This window comes from Pinus tabuliformis, chromosome X (assembly GCF_031772625.1).
Source record: "Pinus tabuliformis cultivar Carrire ecotype Pingquan chromosome X, CPIR1, whole genome shotgun sequence".
NCBI lineage: Eukaryota > Viridiplantae > Streptophyta > Pinopsida > Pinales > Pinaceae > Pinus > Pinus tabuliformis.
This window is the reverse complement of record NC_142308.1, coordinates 590,835,569-590,860,445: the sequence shown is the minus strand read 5'-3', so window position 1 is coordinate 590,860,445 and position 24,877 is coordinate 590,835,569. Positions and strand designations below refer to the sequence as shown.

General features: G+C 39.4%; 1 protein-coding gene across 1 annotated transcript in view; it reads left to right on the top strand.

Annotated features, from left to right (window-relative positions):
• The window catches only part of LOC149141400 (putative ATP-dependent DNA helicase CHR12), a 338,350-nt gene that overhangs the window by 206,594 nt on the left and 106,879 nt on the right, over nucleotides 1-24,877 (top strand). The window contains exons 8-10 of the mRNA XM_089451231.1: nucleotides 3,658-3,852; nucleotides 3,955-4,104; nucleotides 4,377-4,739. Coding sequence (XP_089307357.1) covers nucleotides 3,658-3,852; nucleotides 3,955-4,104; nucleotides 4,377-4,739 — 708 coding nt within the window. The remainder of the gene's footprint in view (nucleotides 1-3,657; nucleotides 3,853-3,954; nucleotides 4,105-4,376; nucleotides 4,740-24,877) is intronic.

The window sequence follows — 24,877 nt, the reverse complement described above, 5'->3', positions numbered from 1 at the left end:
AGCAGAAAAGTGTTTCGAAGACCTAAATACATTATGTTGAATGCACCTGTATTAGCAACCCCTGATCTTTTAAAACCATTTATAATCGAATGTGATGCTTCAGGTTTTGGTATAGGAGCAATATTGATGCAAGATGGTCATCCAATAGCTTTTGAAAACAGGAAGCTCAATAAGTGAGAACGTCTTAAGTCTACATACAATAAAGAAATGCTCGCTATTATGCACACATTAGCCGAGTGGAGGCAATATCTTTTGGGAAGTAAGTTCTCCATACGAACAAACGATAATAGTGTCCAGAACCTCCTCCAACAAAAAACGCTCTCTGAAGAAATAGAAAAGTGGATTGAAAAAATTGCTGCTTTTCACATGGTGATATTACATAAAAGGGGAAAGGACAATGTAGTGGTAGATGCTCTTTCCAGAAAAGATGAAGAAACATCCTTGTTTGCAGTCTCAGCTATAATTCCAGAATGGCTTAATGAAATCTGCGGTGAATATGCAAGAGACCCATAAACATGTGCTCTTATCAATAATCCTACTCAAAATGCAAAATTCAAATGGAAGAACGATATTATGTGGTATAAAGGGAGAATTTACCTAAGCCCTAAATCTAAATTCAAGTCCAAGGTCCTCAAGGAATCCCATGACTCGTTTTCAGTAGGACATGTAGGGTTCTTTAAAACCTACTATAATGCACATTAGTCTTTTTTCTGGAAAGGAATGAGTAATGACATTGAAAAGTATGTAGCAGAATGTGATTAGTGCCAAAGGAATAAAAGTGAAAGCATTAAGACCCCTGGCCTACTCCATCCCTTGAATATTCGTAATAAAAAATGGGAAGAAATATCAATGGATTTTATTGAAGGATTACTCATGTCAGATGGAAAAGATAAAATTCTTGTAGTAGTAGACAGACTCACAAAGTATGCACACTTCATAGGAATGAAGAAATCAGATTCAACAAAAGAGATCGCCGAGATATTTTGCAAGAATGTCTACAAATTACATGGATTTCCTAAAGTCATTGTTAGTGATAGAGATGCCAAGTTTAAAGGGAATTTTTGGAAGGAGCTTTTCAAACATATTGGAACATACCTCAACATGAGTTTTGCATATCACCCTCAAACAGATGGTCAAACATAAATTGTCAATAAGTGCTTAGAAGCTTACCTTCGTTGTTATGTAACAAACAAACAAAATAAGTGGGCTCAGTGGTTACACCTCGTTGAATGGTGGTACAATTCAACATATCATACTTCCACAAAAATGACCCCATTTCAAGCTTTGTACAACTATGAACCTCCTAAATGGAAAGACTTGGCTTTCACCGAAACTAGAGTTCCAGCAGTTAAAGACCAGTTGGAAGAGACCCAGAAAATCCTTCAAGCATTGAAAGAAAATCTAAGTATTGCAAGGAATCACATGAAACAACAGGTCGACCAGCATAGATCAAAAAGAGAATTTGAAGTTGGAGAGTGGGTATTTGTTAAGCTTCAACCTTACAAACAATTATCCTTAAAGCAGAAGGGTAAAAACAAGTTGGCACCGAAATTCTATGGACCATACCAGATCAACAAAAAGATCAACCAAGTAGCATATAGCTTAAGCCTTCCTGATAATAGTCGAGTTCATAACGTTTTTCATGTATCTTGTCTTAAAAAAGCATTGGGCAAACACCAATCAACACAAACTACCATGCCAATGTTAGATGATGAAGGCAAGCTCATTCTAGAACCAGAGGGAATCATCACTACCAGGGAAAAGAAGTTACGTTCACGAGTAATTAAAGAATACCTTATCAAGTGGAAGAATCTATTAGAAGAAGAAGCCTTTTGGGAGACATAAGCATTTTTTCAACAACACCTTTCGTTAGCTATGCCTTCAGGACAAAGCATTCTTTTCAGAGGAAGACAATGTTATGTAAAAAAACTAAAGAAATAGATAATTAGGGTAATTATGTAATCGAAAAGTTTCCCAAGGGCTTATATAAGCCAGGGCTCTCCTTGTAAAAGGAAATCATTTTAATCTATTAATAACATATATGTATTTATTTATAGAATATTAGAGTGTTCCACCACATATGCCCAAATCTGTAGTCTAATTGACCATTATGATCTAACTAACTCCAACAATAAATACATAAAGTATCTCTCTCTTCCTAATGTAAATCTGAAGCAAATAATTTTTTTGCAATTAGATTTGAAATCTTCACCAGACAATGAAAAATGACATTTGATTTTCTTACTCTTGAAAGTCATGATACTTTTCCTAGCTGAGGTTTTGAAACTCAAAATGAGTGACTTATTCCATAGCCTATAACTTTGTATCTGCTTCATGAAATCTCTTAAGACCCCACATTTTAAAGCTGTTTGAATGATTTTCTTGAACGGAAAGAATTGACACATAGTAAAATGCTTAAAGTGAAAGTTGTTCTTTGTTGAATACCAAGTACCTGAATATACAATATATTTAGTCTGCACCAGCAGGGTAAATTACAGCTGTTGTATGTCCATTGGCATTGCTTCAAAATTTGAGGGTGAATCCTCATTAGAAGGACCTGTGAGTGTATTTTCTAACTAAAAAAGATCACTTCAATCCGATTCTCTGATATAAAGCTATAACCTCAACAATATAGTGAATTTATTTTGTCTCACAGAACCTAATCCTGCTTGGATACTGTTACCCACCAAAAAGTGGGTAACCCATAGGAGGAAATTTTCTCCTCTGACAGCCTGCCAACCAGCAGCCCTATTGATCAGCACATGACATGATGCCGTAAATACTCCACATATTGTTCTGGTCAGATTTTGTTCCCCCATCTTGCATTCCTTCTTGTAGGAAGGTGGGTCATCCATCGGCAGGTACTTTAACCATTTTGTAATCATGTGTTTTTCTTAATGTTTTTGGGCATACTAATATAAATCAAGCTGTTATCCAGATGATTGACCTCTCTTGATGGTACTCTTGTTCCCTCACTTCATCTGGGACCTAGTTCTGGGTTAGTCTTTGACTCTAGTTGAGTGGGACCTCCTCTAGGCAGTCACTGGTACGAAGTGTCAGCCAATGTGCCTATGATCACTTGCAGTCAATGTTTTTCCCGTTGTGCTGTCTTTGAGATTTATAGTATGCATTGTCTGCTATAGTTTTCTATTCTGAAAGCCATTGTAAGCTGTATGTATGTTAGTTATGGTTAATTGTTTACCCAACATAGGATTGGTTAATTGTTTGTATCTAAATTTCCTGGAAAAATAAATTATAATTGAAAATTGAAAATACATGCCCAAAGAGGAATAAAATGTCAATATGGATTGAGATTTAAGAAAAATAAAAGCAGATGGAGGAAGCTGTGTTGGCAGGACTAAATACCAGCTGACAAGCCAAGGCCTGGCCAGTATTTTCTTTAATGGTTCAGTAATATGAGTGTTATGTATTTGTGGAATCATAGTAAATAAATACACGTGTTAACTAATATTTGTTTTGGTTATGTTTTTGTGATGGTCAAAGTCATTGGTAAAAAGGAAGTATTGTTTTTGAGCCGTTGCTGTAGATTATTGTATCATTATTTAGTCTGTCATCCCCTTTTGTTTTCCAAGCTCACAATTATGGTACGTAATATTGGTTGTTGTTGTCCTTTGGACAAGGACCTTTTTGTAACAGCTGGCAGATTTACAACAAAAGGTACGTTCTGAAGTCAGTGCTGAGTATGATCTACGTGAAGAATGTGCAAATCCAGGAAAACAGCTCTTTGACTGGGGTCTTATGCGTTTGCGTCGAACCCTCCCTCTTTTTGGCATGGGAGATGCTTCAACAACTGAAGCTGATGAGCGCCAGCGCAGGAGGAGGGATGCAGAGGTTTCCTTGCATAAATTTTTTATTCAACTAGAGCTTTGGCAGTTGTATTTCTCTTTCATTCAAATTCACAACTCAAATGTATATATTGCTGCATTTTATCAGAGGCAAACAAGGCTGGAAGAGGAAGAAAGAAATCGCGTGGAGACAAAGAAGAGGAAGTTTTTCAATGAATTATTAAATGCAGCTCGTGAATTTCAGTTGCAAGGGCAAGCTGCTTTAAAACGTCGAAAACAACGCAATGATGGTGTCCAGGTTTTCAATCTTTCTTGACTTTTGTTTTCATATTATACTAAGTCCAATTCAACTCCTACAAGTTCCATCTAAGAAGCAATCTTATACTGCATGGGTGCAGTGATAATCAGGTTGAAGTAGCAGTTTGTAATTGCCACATGTATATCGAAAACAACTTGCTTCTGTTGGTAGAAAACAATTATTGGTCGATTCTTCATAGCAACACTGGCATATAAAAGACTGAGGTTCTGTTATGTCTCATACAAGTGAATTCCTGTGTTGATGTTCTGTAGGCATGGCATGCAAGGCAAAGACAGCGGGCTACACGTGCAGAAAAGTTGAGGTTTCAAGCACTGAAAGCTGATGACCAAGAAGCTTACATGCGAATGGTAGAAGAGAGCAAGAATGAGCGCTTGACAACTTTGCTTGAAAAAACCAATCAGCTTCTTGTACGCCTTGGTGCTGCTGTCCAAAGACAAAAGGATGCAGAACATGCAGATGACAGTAAGACAACGGAACAAGGTGTTGTTGAACCTACTTTAGAGGAAGATGAGGAAGTGCTTTCTGATATTGATGGTGATCATGCACAAAAGAAAACTGATCTGTTAGAAGGGCAGCGGCAGTATAACTCTGTTATACATTCGATTCAGGAAAAGGTAAACCTTGCATATCCTTTATTTTGAACTGTTTTTCATATCTTTTATCAATACTTGGCAAAAGTGTATTTTATTCATGTAAGTGTGAGTATATCATGTTTATTCCTGGCACGACTATTGGAATTCTTTTGATTAGCCTGCCCCAAATGTTCAACTGAGCTTGATAACTTGCATAATCTGGTTATATTAATTTCTATTTTTCTGCTTGTGTTTATGTTTCTCCACGGTAACATTGTTCCTGGAAGATCCACCCGAAGGGTTCACTTCCCCCCGGCTCATTAACAGAGCCTAACCCTGAGAGGGTCGAGGAGAATTGACCCCGTTACCTCTTAATAGCGAGGTGCTTTAATGACGGGAACTCAACCAATTGAGCTAACCCTCAGGGCTATGCTAGTGTTTATGTTACTGGAAAACATGCTGTACATTTAGAGGTTTTCTGGGTGTCTCTGTCTGGTGTTTAAATGATAGTGACACCTGAGTGATCAAACCAATGTGGAAATAATCAGAGGATATATTTGGGCTTCAAGCATATGGCTTGAGCTCCAAAATACTAAATTTCTGATTTTTCTCTGTCAACACTAAATTTTACTTAAAATGGTCTATTTCTAGGCTAATCTGTTTGGCACAAAGGTGGAGAATGGTTTAAACTAAATTGTAATTAGTCAATTTCATGAATTTTTTGTAGCTACAGAATCTATTTTGTCAACCACTTTCTGAGCTGTTGGAATCCACTTTTATTTTTCCCTGAAGGCCATATACCCCGTTACCTCTTAATAGCGAGGTGCTTTAATGACGGGAACTCAACCAATTGAGCTAACCCTCAGGGCTATGCTAGTGTTTATGTTACTGGAAAACATGCTGTACATTTAGAGGTTTTCTGGGTGTCTCTGTCTGGTGTTTAAATGATAGTGACACCTGAGTGATCAAACCAATGTGGAAATAACCAGAGGATATATTTGGGCTTCAAGCATATGGCTTGAGCTCCAAAATACTAAATTTCTGATTTTTCGCTGTCAACACTTATAAATTTTACTTAAAATGGTCTATTTCTAGGCTAATCTGTTTGGCACAAAGGTGGAGAATGGTTTAAACTAAATTGTAATTAGTCAATTTCATGAATTTTTTGTAGCTACAGAATCTATTTTGTCAACCACTTTCTGAGCTGTTGGAATCCACTTTTATTTTCCCCTGAAGGCCATAGCTCAATACTGGTATGCCATTTATAAGTTCAGAAGGTTGTATACCTTGTAATAAATTAGCATTCATTTCCTGCATTAGATAAGGTCCATAGCTCAATACTGGTATGCCATTTATAAGTTCAGAAGGTTGTATACCTTGTAATAAATTAGCATTCATTTCCTGCATTAGATAAGGTCTTTAATGAAAACCTTTTAGGGAACTAACACACATAAATAGTTAGAATATGGGCAAAATGTTTGGAAGGATTATGGGTGCATGTCTGTTAGTCTGGGACTCATGCTTTCTTGTGATACAACTCAACCATTGCGGCCATTAGAACACCTAACAGAATTGCATGTGCTTTCCAGAAAAATTCCCAATTTCATCAGTTGCACCCAGTAATTTGTTGATTTGTGTAGCTTTGGAGGTACTCCCACAACCCCTAGGGTACTGGGTTTGTGAGAAATTGACCCACAAAAGTGGTTTGTGGGCAGTGTACCCAAGCAGTTGGCTTTGGACCCAAAGTTTTGGGCAAAGACCCAAGTGGAAAACTACTTGTCTAATTTGCACGAAACACCGAAACGTTTCTGTTGAAGTTTCTAAGTCTACTTAGTTAGAAACCCTCCATGCACTTTATCTGATTTATTCCTACCTACTTGTTCCGTTACTTAACAAGTTATTTACAAATACTGAAAATAAACACTAGTGCCTGCTCAAAATATTACAGATCAACAATTGAAGGAAACAGAAACAATCACACCAAATGACACCGTTATGTTTGGACCAATGTCCCCGGAAAAACCCAATGTGGGAAAACCCATGCAGCTATCTGAGGGTTTTCTTATTAAGCAATATCAGAGTACAATCTGAGTGCCGAAATTGGCCTACCCAGCAAAGAATTTCCTTGGCAGTAATACCTCTTAGTTTGAGACAAATTTCCTGGCTGAAACCTCGGATAATCCTTCCAGCAGCTCCTCAGCTACAATCTGCCCCAGAAACCCCAACGTTTGCCCTTTCTGGACTGCGTCAGCCCCTCTCTGCCCAACGCTGGCCCTGCGTCACCCCAGATGGGTCTGCGTCAGCCTTAGGAGGCCCTGTGTCAGCCTTCTGGCCCTTTGGGTCAGCAACACTGGCCTCTTTGAGACTCTGTGCAGCTCCCGGCTACCTTTGCATGGCCCTGCGTGACCTCTGGCTACTACTGCGTCACTCTCCTCGACTACTGCGCTGCTCTCCCAACACTATCTCTGCCTCTCTGTCTCTCCGTACTCAATGCGCCTCAACTGCAACTCCGATCAGTAATTCTATCTCTCTTAGCAAACCCCGCTCTAGAGAATAGAATGACTGATCACTCTGGTGTACTCTCCAAGTGGCCCTCAAGCCTCCTCTTATACTTTTCTTGTTGACATATCAACGACCGAGATTAAGTCCCTAATCGACGACAAAGATTAGATCTGCCTTGATCCATGTATTTTGGACCATTCTAACAGAATTTCATATTAATCCACATTAATATTTTAATTTCCCTAAGTTTAGACTTAGGGACTCCATTAAAAATATTAATTATTTTAATATCTCCTGAATTGTTTAGAATCTACCCAAACCCTTTCCGGGTATTGGAGATCTCATGTGCCCTAACCTCTCCACCAAATTTCGTGGCTAGAGCACATCCGATGCTACCCCAAATCAACACTCCCTCTTAGCGAGGAGTGTGCTCTAGTAATACTCCTCATTGAGTATCACCCTGATCATCTGGCATCGGTCCCTATGTTGATGCTAGATCTACTGCTCACAATCCTTTGCACTGCTGTATCCTGTACTGCTGCCCATGGTTTTGCCATTGCCACTGTTGCATCTGTACGACAACTCCCTCTGCATCCGTGCTGCTGCTGGTCCTTTCTCTCAGCACTGCATCCGCACTGCACCTCCTTTCATCATGTTGCATCGCGCTGCCCACTACTGCATTGCAACTCAGTTATTGAGAAGTAACTGATCTCCCAATTTGACCTCCCTGTTGGGCTAGAGACACCCACTGATGTTGAAGCTCCCTCTACCACTGACAAGTGCTCCCTCTCTGACCTCTGTGTTGCTGCAACAATTCCCTGCATCTTGCACCGTTGCACACCTCTCTGTGCCATCCTGCACTGGTGCAACACTCCCATGCCTCTTGCACTGTTGCAGTCTACTAGCCTCGCGCTGTCTCGGGATTCTTGCAATGTAGCTCTCTCTGCCGCTCCATTTGCATCCATCTCTACTCGACTCAGCCAGTCCTGCTACTCCTCTTCGGGGTTCCCGCAACAAGGTCTAATCCAAGAGGCTGGATACCTCGAGGATCCTGCCCCTCATCGCATGTAGTCCGCCTGACTACAACTCGACGTCTCCCCACTTCCGCTCAAGTGGTGTGTGTGCACTCATGGCACAGTCATTGTCTGTCTCCACTTCCTTCTCTGCCGTTGCTGGCACTACCTTAGTCTCGGAAGACTCTCCCTTACTCTTCTTCCTTGGACACTGGGTCGCATAATGACCCAGCTCCCCACAGTGGAAGCACTTGATCTTGGAGAGATCCTTCTTCTTCCGCTTTTCCTGCTTTCCCTCAGATGCTAGGGCAACATCTTCCTCCTCCTGCTTGACTTTGATCCCCTTGCTGTTGCTACCTGTCTTCGACTGCCATCTAATCTCTTCTTGGCAAAGAGCAGCCCACATCTCATCCCAAGGTGGAAGTGTCCCTCTGCCCAATATACTTTGGATAAATACCTCCCAGTCTTTTGAGACTGCATTTAGGGCTGTCCTCACCATTAATTCCTGATCCGGCGTGGCTTCTATAGCAGTTAACTGATCTCGGATCTCATTCAGTCCTTCGAGGAAGTTGTCAATCAGTTCTCCCTTCTTCATCTGATACGACTTCAACTGATTCTCAAGTAACATTCTTCTCTGCACAGAAGTATGCTGGTACAATTTCTTGAGGGCCTCCCACATCTCATATGCCGTTTCCTTCTCGACAATGTGTGGTACTACATGGTCCTTGACCCCGTCAAGGATGATGCTCTTGGCCCTTGCCATTGCCATCTCGTACTTGTCATTATCATTGTGGTCCACTGGGATAGCTATAACCTTCAAGGCGAAGTTCTTGACACGATTTCTATCAGGTACGGATAAGATTCTGGCCTTCCAGACTGCAAAGTTCGACGTTCTGTCTAGTCTATCCTAGTCTCTTGCTTCGTGTAGTGCCATGATGCTCTTCTACTTCCCTCTTGGAAGTTCTATGTTCGACTCCTCCGAGTCTCTACTTCTCGTCTGGAAGTTCTCTTCTGGACTCCCTCTCAGACCTGATTTCCCTCTTGGAAATCCTTCTGCCATTGCCGAGATGCCCCCTACTCTGATCGTCTTGTGCAACCATACCACTGATCCGGGTTTGTCGGCTAGAAACCCTCAGTAGCACCTCCCTCCTCTTGGCCTTGCTCTGTCACGTACTGTTCTGACTACAGTACCTCACCAGCTCCACTATGAAATATTCCCACAACCTTCTAAACCCCAGCAACCTGAAGGTGAGAGCTCCTAGGCTCTGCACAATCCCGACAGCAGCAACCCGGCCTCCTTAGCCAACTGCGTCAGCCCTCCCAGCTTTTGCGTGGCTCTACGTGAGGCTCCCTTTGCCTTCCTTAGCTTATGTGTTGCCTCTTCCCGGCTCACCCTTGATGACGTAGGCACTGCATCACCCTTCCCTTGTTGCTGCTCTGCTAGAAACAACTTCTGTCACCTCGGGACAACTGTTTTCTGCTGCTATTGCTCTGCTCGGCTGATGTCCTTAGTCCTCTTATGATTTGCAATCACCCTCTGATACCATGTTGAAGTTTCTAAGTCTACTTATTTAGAAACCCTCCATGCACTTTATCTGATTTATTCCTACCTACTTGTTCCGTTACTTAACAAGTTATTTACAATGTAAATACTAAAAATAAACACTAGTGCATGCTCAACATATTACAAATCAACAACTGAAGGAAACAAAAACAATCACACCAAATGACACCATTATTTTTGGACCAATGTCCCTGGAAAAACACAATGTGGGAAAACCGGTGCAACTATCTGAGGGTTTTCTTATTAAGCAATATCAGAGTACAATCTGGGTGCCGAAATTGGCCTACCAAACAGAGAATTTCCTGGGTAGTAATACCTCTCAGTTTGAGACAAATTTCCCGGCTGAAACCCCAGATAATCCTTTCGGCAACTCCTCAGCTACAATCTGCCCCAGAAACCCCAACGTTTGCCCTTTCTGGATTGCGTCAGCCCCTCTCTGCCAGCGTTGGCCCTGCATCACCCCAGATGGGTCTGCATCAGCCTTAAGAGGCCCTGTGTCAGCCTTCTGGCCCTCTGCGTCACCAACACTGGCCTCTTTGAGGCTCTGTGCAGCTCCCGGCTACCTTTGCGTGGCATTGCGTGAGCTCTGGCTGCTACTGCGTCACTCTCCCCAGCGACTATGCTACTCTCCCGACACTATCTCTGCCTCTCTGTCTCTATGTACTCAATGCCCCTCAGCTGGAAGTCCAATCACTGATTCTATCTCTCTTAGCAAACCCCGCTCTAGAGAATAGAATGATTGATCACTCTAGTGTACTCTCCAAGTGACTCCCAAGCCTTCTCTTATACTTTTCCTATTGACATATCAACGATAGAGATTAAGTCCCTAATCGACGACTAAGATTAGATTTGGCTTGATCCATGTCTTTTGGACCATTCTAACACAGTTTCATATTAATCCACATTGTTATTTTAATTTCCCTAAGTTTAGACTTAGGGACTCCATTAAAAATATTAATTATTTTAATGTCTCCTGAATTGTTTAGAATCTGCCCAAACCAGTGTTGCACGAAGCGCCCCCCCCCCCGGTTCCAAGCCCCGAAACGCGTCCCGTACGGAAGCGCCTAGGAAGCTTGGCCGGAAGCGCGCTTCTGAAATTTTTAGACGCTTCCTGGAAATTTGGAAGCGCTGGCGCTTCCGAAGCGCCGAAGCGCGTTTCGTACGGCGCTTCCCAGACGCTTCCCAGGCGCTTCCCAGATGCTTCCCAGATGCTTCCGTACGCTTCCAGAAAAGCTTCCGGAAAAGCATTTAGAAAATCATTTTTTTTTTCAATTTTTTTTTAAATTTTAGGTGAGTTTGCTTGTTGGGGGTGGGTCCACCTTGGGTTAGGGTGACAAATGAAAGCAAAAAAAAATATAAATATAGCAGATGCTCCCTCATGGTAATGTTAAATTCTTAAAGTAAAAGTGACATTCTCCTTTATTTTTCATTTTCATCCTTTTACTTAAATTTTTAACATTACCATGAAATGACTCAGAATGTTTGAGAGTGGTTCCAGCCTCATTGGACTTCATATGGAGAAAATAGAATTTCATATCCTATTCAAAATTCAGCAGACTTAACAATTTTCAGGTATTCAGGATCAATGGGATTGTGGCATTTCATTAGATTATATCAAGTATGAAGGTATGCGATTAGCATTTAATCAAGAGCACCAAGCCCTATATGTACCCTGGTGTTGGTGGTGTTAATTGTTGAACTCCTTTGTCACGCGGCACGCCCTTAGCAAAAAATTACCTTTCAATCAAGTCAAAATCATCGATCAAACATGTTAAGCTTTTTCTACCATATTTTAAGTCTTGAATTAGGTAGTTTGATCAAAATTGGGCAATGTTGACTAATATCCCTAGACAATCGAGGTAGAGGCAAAGGCTAGACAAGAGGAGAAGAATCTAGATTCTAGATCATTAATGTACAATGGATGTTATATCTATCTTGATTTATGCAAAAATATGCATGTTTTCATGTCTTCTACAATTAATTTGGTATTTGGGATGTTTGTTTTGAGTATAAATGCAAAAAAATATAAAATATATATATATATATATAGCAGACGCTTCCGCGGACGCTTCGCTTCCTAGATTTTTGGAAAATGACGCTTCGGCGTCCCCGCTTCCAAAAAACGCTTCCGCTTCGCTCCGCTTCGCTCCGCTTCGCTCCCGCTTCGTGCTTTCTGGGTATTGGAGATCTCATGTGCCCTAACCACTGTTTTACAAACCGGCCGTTTCGAAACCGACTCGGCCGAGTCGAACCGTTTCAATAGCCTGAGGACTGACTCGACCAAGTAACCGGTCCGGTTGACCGAGTCACACATGACTCGGTCAACCCGGCCGGGTCCGATATGACTCGGCCGAGTCACAAGGGGACGGCTGGGCAGCGTAAAAACATAAAAAAAAATTCATTTTTTTGGTATTTTTTCAAATGTTTAATGCAGTTTTCAAGTTTTCATGTTGTCTAAGGTAGGAAATCTACTCTCTAGCCATATATTTTCTTAGAAAACTGACCAGACATTGCCCAGTAAATGAATGTATGTGTGTTTGTTGCGTAATTGTTGTGAAAATGCCCGCGTGTTATTGTTCTATGTCTGAGATATTTTGAAAGATAAGGGTTTTTATGTAATGCATTGATATATGTCCAACATAACCAATCAGACAAAATTTAAGTTAGTTTGACCTAATTTCCTTTCTATATGCCCACATTTCCAATTTGGCATGTGAAAAGGGTTGTCAAAGCAATGGATATTTCCCAAAACCCAAAAGTCATTAAAACTTTATGAAAAACATGTTAGTTGGATCTATTTATCGCGCTTTCACCCCACTTCATTGTGTTATCATTTCTTTAATTGTACTGTCATTCAACCCCTTTTCCACATACCTAGTGTAGGCACAAGATCAAAGTTGAAAGGGTGTGTTGCACCTTATATAATCAGATGGAAATCCCAGGGAGAAAATGAAAAACCAAGGGAGGAGAGGTGGTTCGTTTTGAGACCAGAAGTTTAGAGATGGTAAATGCTGACCCTACAATCTAACTAGCATTCAAACATACAGGATGCATAGCTTTATGTGGAAAATTCAAACACATGGCCACCACTTTCAGCTTGCCAGTTTGTTTTCCCTCAGTTGTAAAGGTGACAAGGTCAAGGTCTCTATTTATACACAATTTGTTGCTTGATTGAAGGGACACGTCTCTGGAGGTCGCCGACTATGTATTGCCATTGGGTACCATTTTGATATAGTGGATTGGTTCATGAGCCTACTTTGATCATATGTTGTCTTCCATCTATATTATAATGTTGTGTGTTTGGAAACATGAATGAAAATCTTTAAAATATTTAAAATTATGTTTTTTAATGAAAAAAATAAATATTTAATGTATTTTTTACAACGACCGAGTCATTGAAATCGAGCCGGCTGAGTCATTACCGTTTCGGAGTCGGAGTCGGAGTCGATCCTCGGCCGAGTCGGAGTCGGAGTCGGAGTTTTAAAACATTGGCCCTAACCTCTCCACCAAATTTCATGGCTAGAGCACATCCGATGCTACCCCAAATCAACAGTTTCAGAGTTTTTGAAATGGGTACGTTTAGAAATGTTACCTCCCAAAAATGGAAACGTCGATCGAAACGTCAACCAAAACGTCATAAGGTATATATATATATATATATATATATATATATATATATATATATATATATATATATATATATAAGTGAATAATACATTATCTCGCAAGAAAAAAGGGAATAAGACCCATACATGATAATTTAGAAGTAAAAACAAGTCTATTTTAACTCTAATCGATGATTACATGATGGTCGAGTTTCGGCCAAGTTTCGGAGTTTCAGGTATGGGCACGACCCAAAACGTTGGGTTCATTGAAATTTCGTGCAACATAGCTATTTTTTTATTCAATGTTTGCATGACTGCACCCTTAATGGACCAAGTGGGACCTAAGGCTATAATGTGGTGACTTAGACAAATGGAAAAAAATTCTTTTCTACAGTTAGTTGGGATTTTGTCAAAAAAGTCAAGTCAGCTTGAGCTTGAGTGATGCCTCTTGAGGGCTAATCAATTCCCTCACGAATACTATAAATATGAAAGAGATGAAGCTCGTTTGATCACCAACACAAGTGCAATACCTCTCAAGGTGACATCAAGCTAGGAGATGCGAGAAGCCTTAAAGAAGCTATGACAAGAGGAGGATCTGTTCTAATTCGAGTTGCATTGGCTAAGGTAAGGTTATCTATGTTATGAATCTAAGTTTATCTCAGGTTCTGTTGCAGTCAAGTCTTGGTCAAGTTTTGACTTAGAAAGATGCCTATTATACCTCTGTTCTGCTTGAAGACATGGGACCGAAGGTCTCTCATAATAGGAGAGGGGCCTAGGCATAAGTTTGTTGGTACAGTAGGCCAAACATCTTGTTATTGGTGCGTATTTGAGGCCCAAGTAGCCTCAGTTGGATGCAAGGAGGAGACAGGTCCATGAGGAAGGGATAAAAGGCTGTTATAGGTGGGAGATGTGACCGTAGGCTTGGACAGAAGTCTGTAAAGTGTTTTGACAACTGGCTGGGCTAAGATAGGTATGTTGGAGATGATGTTTGTGGACGGCTATTGCTATGGTGGTAGGTCTATTCGTAGGTGTTGAACAACATTATTTATTGTGCTCTAGTTCAACCATCTTTTGTGTTGTAAAGGGATTGTGTGTGGGATGCTAGGAGAAGCCCTAAGATATGTCACTTTGGAGAAGCAAGTGGACAGTTAGTGGGCGAATTGTGAAGACCCTGAGAGCAGACTTCTTGGAGCAGCAAGAGGGTTTTTAGAGGACAATTTGAAGACTTGAGATCAGTCATTCTCGAAGCAGGAGGAGGATTGATATATGCAGTTTGAGTAGCTAAAGATGCAAGCAATTCTGGAGCAACAAAAGCACTTGTGAGTAGCAAAAGAGGTGGCAAAGGACCTACCAGGTATTTAAGGTACGTGGACTGAAAGAGTTGAATTGAGTGCTTCTTCAGCAAGTAAGTCAATTATGCTTTGTTCAAGGACAGATTGATAGTCATGAGTTGTTTACTTCAAGCCCTAGTTGTTCTTGTATCAAGGCTAATTGTAAGGGCCATGGTCCTTGGTACGGGAGCCCTATGTTTGTTGTATTAAAGTTTGTAATATAACGAGTTTTGGGTTGAAAAATTCTCTTGTGCACTAAGTTGATTCATTGTTGTCCATTTTCCGCTGTGCAAAGTGCTTGTGTTGTGGCATTTTAGTGTGTTTGTGATCGTGATCTTAGACATAAACCTGATTCGGAAGTGTCTGAGGAAAAAATCAACATAATTTTGTCATTCAAGATTCTTTCCATATGATTATCCCGAAGTGTTCTAGGGTACAAGTATTAAAGTGCGTCAATCAAGTAGGGGATTTCAACATTGTGTTCTAGAATTTCTATCCAATACATCACAACAAGACACTGACCCCAGAGAGTCACTCAATATAGCCTTGGTGTTTGGTGATAAACCAATCAAGCCCATAGTATTTTGTTTTGCATCTAAGAACTCATAGAGTTAGGTCTTTTAGAGATGCCATCGGGAGAGAGAGGTACCTCTACGTTGCACTCTATTCCATGGAGGTTCTCATTTTGGATCCTCTCGACCATGCACGAGCTTGGTTCTTAGAGGTGACTCGACTTCTGTAGTTGATGACTATCTCTCGAGAGCGCCTTCCCTTGTTCAGATTCTCCCTTAATGTGTTGAACCATCTCTTGTTGATTAGACAAATACTGAATCAAGCTATCAAAGAGGATGTCTATAGTTTGTACATTCAAGTCACTTGGAATTCGCCTCAATCAAGTTTGGGCTCAAAGATGTCCTTCTACCTAGAGCACTTTTTGGAGCTATGAGATAGCATCATTGCCCACCCCCCTTATACACGGAGGCAGTGGCTGCACTTTCTTAGGATCCCTTTGGGACAACTTTGGTTCAGTTCTCATTGACTTAAGATAGATATGGACCACCATATACCATGGTTTGATAGGATTTGTCAAGTGTGCTACCTTTATGAATTAGGGATAGGGATGCACCTCGTTTTTAGATGCCAACTATCCTATGAGATCACAGGATGTTATCATTGCCTCTATAAGGATGCAGGGGGCTTCCTCTCAACTTTTTTTTTTGGTGTCGAGACTAGAGATGCTTAGCCCTATACATCAGGGAGATCTTCAACCACATATTTCAACTACTGCCTGCTATACCCCACCTTGTGATTGCCAGGAAAATCATCTCATACTTTCATGTTGAGCTGTTACTTCAGAGTAAGAAGTGGCAGATAAAGTTCCAGGCTCCAAAGTGCATGTGATGGCCAAACCTGGCTCATAAGTTAAATAACCATGAAAACTTGGAATATTAAGTATTCCATTTTGGATTAGTAGATGTATATTTAATAATTTATGAGAGAATTGATATTGATTATACAATGAGGGTGCCATATATATTCCTAGGTGGGATGCCCTTTCATGAATAGTGATGTTTTTTAAGATATTTCCTTTCATCATACTAATAATCGTTAGTTATTATTAATTATCTATGATTTACTTATTTATGCTATTTATATATTTATGTCCATAATATTGCCTTCCCCTTTAGAAATGCTTTGTCCTCAAAGCATATTGATGAAAAGGCTAGATATCTTTTCTTTGTCTTGTAATATCGTTGCAACTTCCCCAATTCTCGGAACTGTCATCTTTGATGATACAAGATGATAGGATCTTTTTAGTGATGAACAAAATTGTCGAACTCAAAAATGATGTAACCATCCCAATTTGATCTTTTGTGGAATGTTTTGTTTGTAGGCCTGCCATGATGAATCATCATCATGAGCTTGATGGTACTGGCATCAATATTCTTTAAAAGACATTTTGAATTTTTTTCTTCTGATTGATGTTGATAAACTGATTGGTTAACGTACTTGCTCTTGTGATTAGGACAATGTTGCAAAAATCGCGTTTGGGATAAAATCAATGAGGGTCCATAAAAAGAAAGTCATAAAAAATGGTAAAAATCGCCAAAATTAAAAAATACAAAAATATTCATTTTTTTTCAAATTTTTATTGTTGATTTTTTCATGATTTTTTAGCAATTTATACGATTTTATCATGATTTTTTCATTTTGGAAAAAGTTGTTGATAACATTGGCCAATTAAATTACCACGCGAAAAAATTGCAATTTAATCGCGATTTTCACAACTATGGATTAGGATGTCGATTGGGTAGCTTAGTAGTGTTTCATTGCCTTGCTGCTGGAATTCTATGCGCATATGTTGTATCACTAATTGCTAAGTTTTTATTAGTAGGTACATTTGGAATTTCTATCATTTGTACCCCAATATTTGAGTATGTCTTCACTTCAATTGGATTGGAATCTTTTCGATCTGTGAGAGTAATGGGATCTGTATTTGTTCCTTTTTCTTCAATTTGGATTTTAACATTTGAAGATTTGATGCTTCTTTTTCGGTAAATTGTTGTACTTTGTTTTCTAGTGACTTTCTTGCCCTTCTTAAGCTTCCTAATTTCCATAAGTAATTTTTCACTATGGTCATTTAAGCAAGAAATCTCTTCATTTTTATCTGTGATAACTTCTTTAAACTCTTTTGGTATTTTTGATATTGATTGTGGACTTTCATGATTGATTACCTTGCATATATTGTTTAGGTCCTTGGATGAAGGTATAATGGAATTTTACTTAATTGTAATGGCTTGAAGTGCCATCTTTTTCTTCTTATCAATTTTTTTGTTCTGTTTTGTTTTGTTTTAATCTGTTTAATAGGAAGGTACCACGTTTTTCAGAATAGGGTAAACCAAGTATTATGTCGAATTTTTCTTCAAACATAGTTATGACACTTAATTGAGATATACATTCATAATAATGAATAGTGACTTGTAAGTCCTTAATTTCATACTGCTGCTTGTGAAAAATATCTTCTTTTTCACCTATATATGATTATGAAATTGCTAATTGATTTGCCAATTTAATATTGATGTAATTTTTCTTGTTGTTCATGCTGATGAGGATATTATTCTCTTTTCCTTGGATATCCACTTTTATTAAAAATAAATTTCAATCTGCAATTGGAAAACCTTAAGCGGAAAATCTTCCTTCATTTCCGAATTATAATCCATTCTTGGTCTTGAATATTTAAATATTTTCAAATCTTTTTCCTTTTTCCACTATATATATATATATATATATATATATATATATATTTTAATTCTGGGTTGAGTTTTGTATTTATTTTTTCAAAGGAACGGGTAGGTGTTTTAATATTATAATAAAAGTATGGTTTCCGGAACAGAACCCTTACATAATTCTTCATGTTCCACCATGGCATTGCTTTCACTGGTCCAAAATATAGAAATTTTATGCTTATCACATTTTTTACCAGCTATTCTAAAAGATGTCTACCATATTCCTTATAAAAATCTCCTAATATCAACTTGTATTTGCAAAACATAAAAAATTTCAAGGCAAAACACATTATCTGGCAGATGACGGTCTTGCCTGTTGTTCCTGCCCCGTAGCTCTTCTGTCCCTTTTCTTTGCTAGTTCCTCGCTAGTCTTTGACTCTAGTAGGGTACTCTTTCCCCCGCTATTGAGGTCTTCTTCTACCTCTACCAGTCCAATATCCATTGCATGGAACTCTACTTGAAATTTCTCCATCTTTCTTTTTGTCAGATCATACTTTTTGTCCATATAACTGGTATGTGTGCCTTTCGTTTTCCTCCATGGTAGTCCATTGCTTCATAACTTTCAACAATCCTTCCACTGCCTCCAACAATCATTCCAGGAGTTGATTCATATTTACTTGCTTTTGCTCATAAATTGATGTCTCATTATCTGCCATGGGTGTTAGTTTGTGTAGCGTGGATAGGTGTTCTAGTTTCAAGAGGTGTCAATGAGGCTAAGAGCACAAGAGAAATAATTATTTCCAAGCCCAATGTATTTTATAAAGGGAAAATGTCTTAATTAGATTATTAACTAGTTTTGAATTATTTTCCTAACTCTAACTCAGGGAAAATGGTTAACTAATCAATATTAATTGAGACAAATCGATTTCTCTCTAGCGACTTCTAGAAAAGTTATTTGATGGAGTCAAGCTGATCTTAGCCATCGATCATGATTAGATCTTGCTCGTTGATTGCTCAATGAGAGATTATAAGAGGGAGTTGATGAGCATCATGGAGACACACAATTCGATTGAGCAAGGACGTAGTGATAGTGTGGGACACTAGTAGAGGGTTTCAATAGTGATTGAGGAGAGATTTGCGGGAGAGATTTCTTCACAGTGATTTCCAGTTTCTCAGAGACATATGGAGGCCGAATTATTTCTTCAGAGGGAAGCTGAGTTAGCCAGTGGGAGTTTCCAGTTTCCAGAGTGATTTACTGGCTGCGTGAATGATTAACTAATCAATATTAATTGAGACAAGTTGATTTCTCTCTGTTGACTTCTAGAAAACTGATTTGATGGAGTCAAGATGATCTTAGCCATCGATCATGATTAGATCTTGGTCGTTGATTGCTCAATGAGAGATTATAAGAGGGAGTTGATGGGCATCATGGAGACACACAATTCGATTAAGCAAGGGCGTAGTAATAGTGTGGGACACTAGTAGAGGGTTTCAATAGTGATTGAGGAGAGATTTGCCAGAGATATTTCTTCACAGTGATTTCCAGTTTCTCAGAGACATATGGAGGCCGAATTATTTCTTTAGAGGGAGGCTGAGTTAGCCAGTGGGAGTTGCCAGTTTCCATAGTGATTTATTGGCTGTGCGAATGATTAACTAATCAATATTAATTGAGACAAGTTTATTTCTCTCTAGTGACTTCTAGAAAAGTGATTTGATGGAGTCAAGATGATCTTAGCCATCGATCATGGTTAGATCTTGGTCATTGATTGCTTAATGAGAGATTATAAGAGGGATTCGATGGGCATCATGAAGACACACAATTCGATTGAGCAAGGGCGTAGTGATAATGTGGGATACTAGTAGAGGGTTTCAATAGTGATTGAGGAGAGATTTTCCGGAGAGATTTCTTCATAGTGATTTCTAGTTTCTCAGAGACATATGGAGGCCGAATTATTTCTTCTGAGGGAGGCTGAGTTAGCCAGTGCGAGTTGCCATATTCCAGAGTGATTTATTGGCTATGCAAATTGTTGGAGGTAGGAAAAGTTGCAGGATCAATTTTTTGGAGGCAGTATGAGTTGTTGGAAAGGCCAATGCGCATTTCCAGTTGGCCAGTACTAATGACTACTCCAAGACGACTTGGATTTACCTCATGAATACCAAGGATGAAGTCTTCAGTCGCTCGCAAGAGTTCAAAGCTCTTGTGGAAAATTCGACAAGTAGGAGGGTGAAGGTTCTTCAGACAAATAATGGAGGCGAGTACACAGGGAAAGCCTTCAAGGCGTTTTGTACCAAGGAGGGGATTAAGAGAGAGTGGATGGTTCCTTACAACCCCCAACAAAATGGGTTTGCTGAGAGAGAACCGTGCCATATTAGAGGCAGCGAGGGCCATGTTGCATGACCAAGTTATGCCACAATACTTATGGGAAGAGGCATGTAGTGTTCGGTATATATTCAAAACGTGGTCCCACATCAGGCGTTGGTAAAGATGACACCAGAGGAAGAGTTTACAGGCAAGAAGCCAAATGTCGACCACTTTAGAATATTTGGTAGCTTAGCTTATTGTCACATTCTAGGGGAGACACGTTACAAGTTGGATTAGACTGCAGAAAGGGGGTACTTTGTTGGGTAAAGTGGAACTTCTAAGGCATACAAGATATTTATTCCAGCGACAAAGAGGATAATTGTCAAGAGAGATGTCCGATTTATGGAGGACAAGGCATATCAAAGGTCCAAAGATTTGCCATCAGCAATTGATTAGAGTGAGAAACTAGGAGAAGCTCGAAGGGTTGAACAACAAAATCAGGGACAGGATAGTACGAGTACTGTTACGACTACTAGCACAGGCTCAGGTACAAGTGTTTCAGAGAGTTCATAGAGCATGGTGTAGCAGATGCAACAAATTTTGGAGGTGCATTAGGAGGATGTGGAAGTCTACATTCCACCATTTACTGTTGGTAGGAGGAACCAAAAAGTTCAACAAACACTTAGGGATGCTTAGGAGTTTGTGGGGACTCCTAGGACGGGCAGGAGGGAGCAGATACAACTAGACAAGTACACTGGCTACATGGCATTAGTGAGTCAGATCGTGGATAGTGAGCCTTCTAGTTATGAAGAGACTGCAATGTAGCAGGTTTTGGCGAGATGCTATGGTTGATGAGTACACCTTGTTCATGCATAACGATGTTTGGGAGGTGGTGCCTAGATCGAATATCCAAATATCTGCGAAATGCTATAATCTTTAATGCATTGTTGCTCCTCCATCGATCCTTGCATTTGAGGATCATAAAGGAGCTGCCATTTCTGCCTCAAGAGTGTCAGGAAGTGAGCCTGCATCATAATACTTATTGTTAGGATGATTTAACTAGTCCTTATGTAGAACATATGACCATTTGTTCAGCTGTAAGAGCCATTGCTTGAATTGTTGTGATGAGAATACATTTTGAAAAGTATCATGGTGAAGGTAGGTAAACTATTGACCTTTGTTCCATCTCTATTAACCCTTGTTCCAATGTGGCTCCTTTGTTTTCCAAAATGGCAAATTTTGAATTTAGATGCCTCCATAGATGATAAATTTCTATTTGTTTGAAGTATTGAGTTTGCAAAATAATCCTTTGTTGGATGGGGGGGGGGGAGGGAGGAGGGTGGAATTATGTCTTCCCCCTGCCATCCAAACCCATCGAATCACAATCATTTAGCTAGGGAATTCTTCTTTTTATTGCTATTTCTAATCCCTTCCATAATGCTAGGTATTCGGCTTGATTATTGGTCAAGCGACCAAGTCCCCAAGCATATTGTGATCATAGTTTTAAAAATTGGAACCGGTCAAACCGAGACTAATCAGGTCTAAATGAATTGTTTTTAAAAAATACATTAAATAATTAATTTTTAATGAAAAACACTTTTTTTAGGATGTAAAACTATGATTCCAAACCAATAGACACAAAATATGCAAAGTTTGTTCACATATATACCATGTAAAGGTGAATATATCAAAATGGCACCAAGTGCAATACATATCAGCAACAAAATATATAATCAATGAGGCTCTAAATGGCCTCTAGAGTGCAAAAACAAAGCCTACAAACTATGGGGCCACTGGCCTACTACAAGTCTACATATATGATAATAGTGATCAACATTATCACTTGAAACTTCTCATGAGTCATCATGATCAAACTCAGTTGGTTGAGTTTCGACTCCCAAACTTTGCAACTGCTTGAGTCACAAACTTCTCTATTGGTTCTGTGACTGGAGTCTTAAACTTTTGAAGGTATTTTGCCCTAATATGCCCTATTACTTCATTTGGTGCTCCACATGGCTTTACATGGACTCCTATTCCAACCAAGTGTTGCTTGAACCTGTTAATACCCCCTCCTTCAATAGATTTTTGGCAATATTTGCAGATCATTTTTCTATTAATCATATCACAATGAGCCCGTGCAATATCCTTGGCTTTTGGAGGCATGATGACTACTACTTTGCTCAAACTCTCTGCTGTTCCACTACTCCAGCAAAAACTCAACGCTCTCCAAGCTCCCAATCAAACTCACAAAAACTCCAAATGAGATGTGTGAGGCAAATGAGGGGGTGGGCTCCTTTTAAAGGCTTGGAGAGGGTGTTTTTGGAGGGGAACAACCCTTATTTTCCCTCCAAAACACCGTAGAAGTTTCCTAAATTGCGTTGCGTGGGTCCTCCGCGACATTGGCAGCTAACTGGCCAATTTGACCATAAACCGGCCTGTTAGCACCGATTTTTGTGTTTCTGGGTGAAGCGAGGGGTTGAACCTAGTCTTTCTGCTGGTTTGAACCGGTCGGCTAATGAATCGACTCATTTGACCGATTTTTAAAACACCGATTATGACTCAATTTGTTCATCAGGGTGACAGATAACCCTTCCCACTCTTGTTGTCCCTACTTTAGTTTTGTATTAGAATTATTATTTTAATTAATTTTTGAAGATAATTTTTAATTATATATATATATATTTATTTATTTATTTATATATATATATTTAATTATATTTATATTTATTATTATTGTTTTAAACAAAAAGTTAATTTGATAACTATTTTTTAAAAATTAAAATCGCAGTCTTACCCTCTGAATGGTCACGACTTGATGAAAAGGTGTATGAATATGACAACGGAGAGGTGTGGGCAGTCGATCAAGGAACGAGGTAGTGGCAAATAGGAATGATGGCAGTAGAACAGGGGGTCATGCGGCGACAGGAACAACTACAAGGTGGGATAAGGAATTGTTGGCACAAGTGTATGGGTGGAGCCACTTAGAATGGTAGTGGAATTACAATGGTGGTGACTGTAGTTGGTTGCAGTGGACGAGAGACAACAGTGGTGACTGTGGGCAGTAATGGATTGATTGAAGTGTATGACGTCAGTGGAATTGCGTAGTGGTGACAATAGAACAACACATAATGTATGGATGTCAATGACATGGATGGCAAAAGGCCGAGGTTGGTCGCTGTCAGGGTGGGTGGTCAGTGGCGATTGCGGCTGCTTACCTTTTAATTCTGATTTTTATTTATTTATTTTTTTGGGATATATAACTTTTCCAAGGAAAATTTTAAACATTGGGCACTGTCCGGGGAAGAAAGTTGGCCTCCCTCTTGTAGCCCGAAGGCAAGAGAGAGGTTGCTGGTACGAGGCCAAGCCTCAGCATAAACACACTTAAGAGCACAACATAGTTACTCTATTCCAAAGCTTAAACATGTCAACTTAGGAGACTTGAACTTGGGGGCATAAGCTTAATTGACTTTTTTGGGATATATATAGTCCTATATATGTATATTTTCCACTGTTGCGAAAATCGCGATAACATCGAAAAATCGCGATTTTTTCATTTTCTCGATAATATCGCGCGATTGATTCAATGATTTTTTCATTTTGAAAAAGTCGCGATTAAATCCCGATTTTTTTGAAAAAATAGCGATTTTTTGGGAAAAATGTTGATTTTTTAAATTTTTTTGCTGATTTTTTGATGATGATGATGAGGAGGACGAGCAACAGGAGGAGGAGGTGACACAACCTACCCAGGCTACTTCTGTCACCTGTAGAGGACGTGGTCTACCTCCTGTAACTCCTAGTTCTTCAGCTTCTAGAGCACAGCAGAGTCCACTGCCAACTCCATCGACATCTACATCTAGAGGGAAAGCTATTGCATTTTCTCGCAAGAGGGGCAGAGGAAATTAATAGTATTAGTTATTTGGTTCATTTCATTGTATATGACATTATGACTCATGATATGAGATACATTATTATAATTTTTGTTGATATTTTGAGGCTAAGTTGGGACTCAGGAGTCAGGATTGACTATTCAGGACATGATTCACTGTTATGTGTGATGTAGCACTAGAAATGATATTACACATCTTATATATTAGTTCTTTTATCATATTTATGTGTCAATGTATTTATTTTATATTGTAGATGCTTTAGATATTAACAAAATTGAAAAAAAATGAATATTTTATATTTTACGATTTTTTCCCGATTATTTCCCTTTTTGTACGATTTTTTCCGCTTCTTTCCCCTCGCCGAATCAATCCCGATAACAATTTTTGCAACATTGATATTTTCTTCTTCTTCTTCTTTTTCTTTTTAATAATATATCTTTTTTTTTTTCCCTTGCTAATGGCCAAGGGCTTGAACATCACAAGACCTATAGGATGGAGAAACTCCAAAAATATGTGAAGATTCGATGGCCAAAGGCTGAGATTGGAGAATGAAGCTTTGATACCTTAGTTATTGGATCCGCTGGTTGAAGGTCCACGATCCACAAATCCGACTAAAATTAGCAAAAATATGCTTGAATGGAGGATCCATGAAAATTGGAAATGTATCCCGATTCCTAGAAACGGATCTTGATGACAGAGCCAAATTCGTAAAAAAAATTGACGGATTTCAAAAATAAAAAACCGGTTTT